The sequence below is a fragment of the Gadus morhua genome, chromosome 10 (genome assembly GCF_902167405.1).
Source record: "Gadus morhua chromosome 10, gadMor3.0, whole genome shotgun sequence".
Classification (NCBI taxonomy): Eukaryota; Metazoa; Chordata; class Actinopteri; order Gadiformes; family Gadidae; genus Gadus; species Gadus morhua.
Genome location: NC_044057.1, coordinates 5481225 through 5483724, shown reverse-complemented (window position 1 = coordinate 5483724; position 2500 = coordinate 5481225). Strand labels below are relative to the sequence as shown.

Here is a 2500-nt window from a genome sequence, read left to right as displayed (position 1 = left end):
CCCGGAGTTTAGCTGAGCAGGGCTGCCACCAAGTTCCCCCTGCCGGAGCTGCTCGTCCGCTGGTCCACAAAATCTTAGCTATGCTCTGATTGGAGGGGAGTAGGGAAGTGGGAGGTAATATTCAACTGTGCCCCCTTCCTACGTAGGAGGGGGCGCCGAAACTGACTTGCTCGTTTGGTAACTGTAGGCGGGGTACTTTCAGAATTGCATATCTCACTCAAAAAATCATGTACAGACTTTTTTCAAAGTTTGTATGCATGGGAGCACCAGAGACCCAAAACAACACCCCAAATCCCAGGAAAAGTGTGTTTTCATGATATGTCCCATTTAAGAACCGGGATATGGCTGTGTTATCGCTGACGTCGCTGTGGCGGTTTACCTGGTTGAAGTGTGCTCTCTGCATGGCTGGGGTGCAGGGGCTCGAGCTGCTCCCGGATCCCATCCGAGAGTGCATCTCTCTTGGAAGACCGGCCGCCGACAGCAGCCTGGCCAGGTTGGCCTCCTGGAGCTCCATCTAGAGCAGCACAGTTGGACAGGACTGAGCACCGACACACCGAGCACCTACACATCCACACGGGCTGGCTCCAGGAAAAATAAACCCTCCACGTGCTAAACAGCGGGGGAACGCCTGCATGCGAGCTCGTGACATGCACAGGTGTGACCCAGAAATGCAACCATTGCCCCTGCGGAAACAAATGTGGGACGTGCATGATGTCCGACGGGGCAGAACTCCAGAGACAGCGATGGCTCATCAAAGAGATCAAACAGGGTGCGCTTGGAGCATTCCACATTTGGAGCATTCCAGGAGAACACTTGTATTTTAATTAAACTGAACGGATTGGTCGAGGGAAGGCACCTGAACAGGAAGGGGAAACTGATTTGGAAAAGTGAAAAAGGGAAAAAAAAGAAGGCTGAGGAAGAAGGTGACCCTCGAGTGAGACGAAGCAGGAGGAGACAAACACGACAGAGGCAGAAGACACAGCGACGCTCACACAGGGTGAGGGAGAGGGTGGGGGGAGACAGAGTGTGAATCAGCGGCGGACACGGGGGGCGCGTTTTGAAGCGGTGGTGTTTTACCACGCGGCGCTGGCTGCTGGCGGGGCAGCTAGGCAGCAGCTTGGCGACGGGCAGCAGGGCGCCGCCGTGAGCGAGCTTCTGGGCGCCGGTCGTCGGTCGCGCCCTCTCCCGCTCCCTCTCTCTCGCCCGCTCGCGCTCCCGCTCCCTGTGCCGCTCGCGCTCGCGCTCGCGCTCCCGCTCGCGGTGGCGGTGGTCGTGCTGCAGGGACAGCAGCTGGGTCTGGTCCTTGGGGAGGGTGCGGTGCGACCTGCGGCCCGCCGACGGCTGCTGGTGCTGGGGGTGCGGGAGGTGCTGGGGCGGGGGTCGCTGGGGGTGCAGGAGCTGGGGGGGCTGGTCCCGGCGCTGGGGGCCAGGAGCCTGCCGGGGTGGAGGCTGCAGCTGCTGGCTTGGAGGTGGGGGTCTCTAAGCAGCACACACACACACACACACACACACACGCACACAGACACACACATACATGCACGCAAACCCACACGTTGCAGGTTGCACACATAGATACACACGCACACAAACACACAAACACACATGCGAGCGCCGGTCGCACACACATACACACACACACACATACAGGCACGCAGGTCGCACAGATATACACACGCACACACACACACACACACACACAGACACGCAGACACAGACACACAACAAAAGCACAGGTATAGTAGCAGCTCACACAAGATGACAGAAGCCTCCTTAACATTGCACGGTAGAGGCACCACATGGAAGAGCCTCTGATATAAACACCATGTAAACAGACGTGGCTGTAGAGAAGGGGCAGGGGGGGGGGCTGTAGAGAAGGGGCAGGGGGGGGGGCTGTAGAGAAGGGGCAGGGGGGGGGGCTGCTTCATGGAGATCCATCGCTGGGGGTGGAGACATGTGCGGAGGGAGAAGCTCACAAACATAAAGGAAATGACAGGGATCGGGGTTTGGTAGTGGTGTTGTTCTTGGATCCATTCCTTTGGTTTATCAGATCTTAATCTGATTCCCACAGAGCTCTCTGTGAACCACGCGCACGCTAGGCAGCACACGTTACACACAGATGAAGTTTGCCGCTGTTATTGCATTTAATCAAATGGTGAAATTAAATTTGTGAGTCTATTTGCTTTAGATTCATGAGAGCAATAATACTGACACCGGAAACGAAATGTTGTATTTGATAACTTATTACCTTATAACTCATTAATATTGACTACATGGACAACTTGCAATTCGGTTCCACAAATTAAGTTGAAACCATAACAATATAGCTTTAAGGGGTTTTCTGTGAAAAGGGAACACATGATGGAGATGTAATTTTATTTATTCTTATTTACTTATTGCAGGAACAATGCCTATAGGTGGAGGTAGGTTTGGTTCCTATGTCTGCTAGGTGGACCTCAGTACAATGCATCCACCATTGTATCCATACCATTGTGGTCACATG

At 54.4% G+C, this 2500-nt stretch overlaps 1 protein-coding gene across 3 annotated transcripts in view; it reads right to left on the bottom strand.

Moving 5' to 3' along the window:
- si:zfos-2326c3.2 (misshapen-like kinase 1) overlaps positions 1-2500 on the bottom strand; it is a 65132-nt gene that overhangs the window by 28164 nt on the left and 34468 nt on the right. For 2 of the 3 annotated variants that reach the window (XM_030369315.1, XM_030369316.1), the window contains exons 15-16: positions 1078-1479; positions 380-514 (exon numbers count right to left, since the gene is read on the bottom strand). In XM_030369315.1, the coding sequence (XP_030225175.1) occupies positions 380-514; positions 1078-1479 (537 nt within the window). The remainder of the gene's footprint in view (positions 1-379; positions 515-1077; positions 1480-2500) is intronic. The other variant, XM_030369317.1, reaches the window with a different exon arrangement.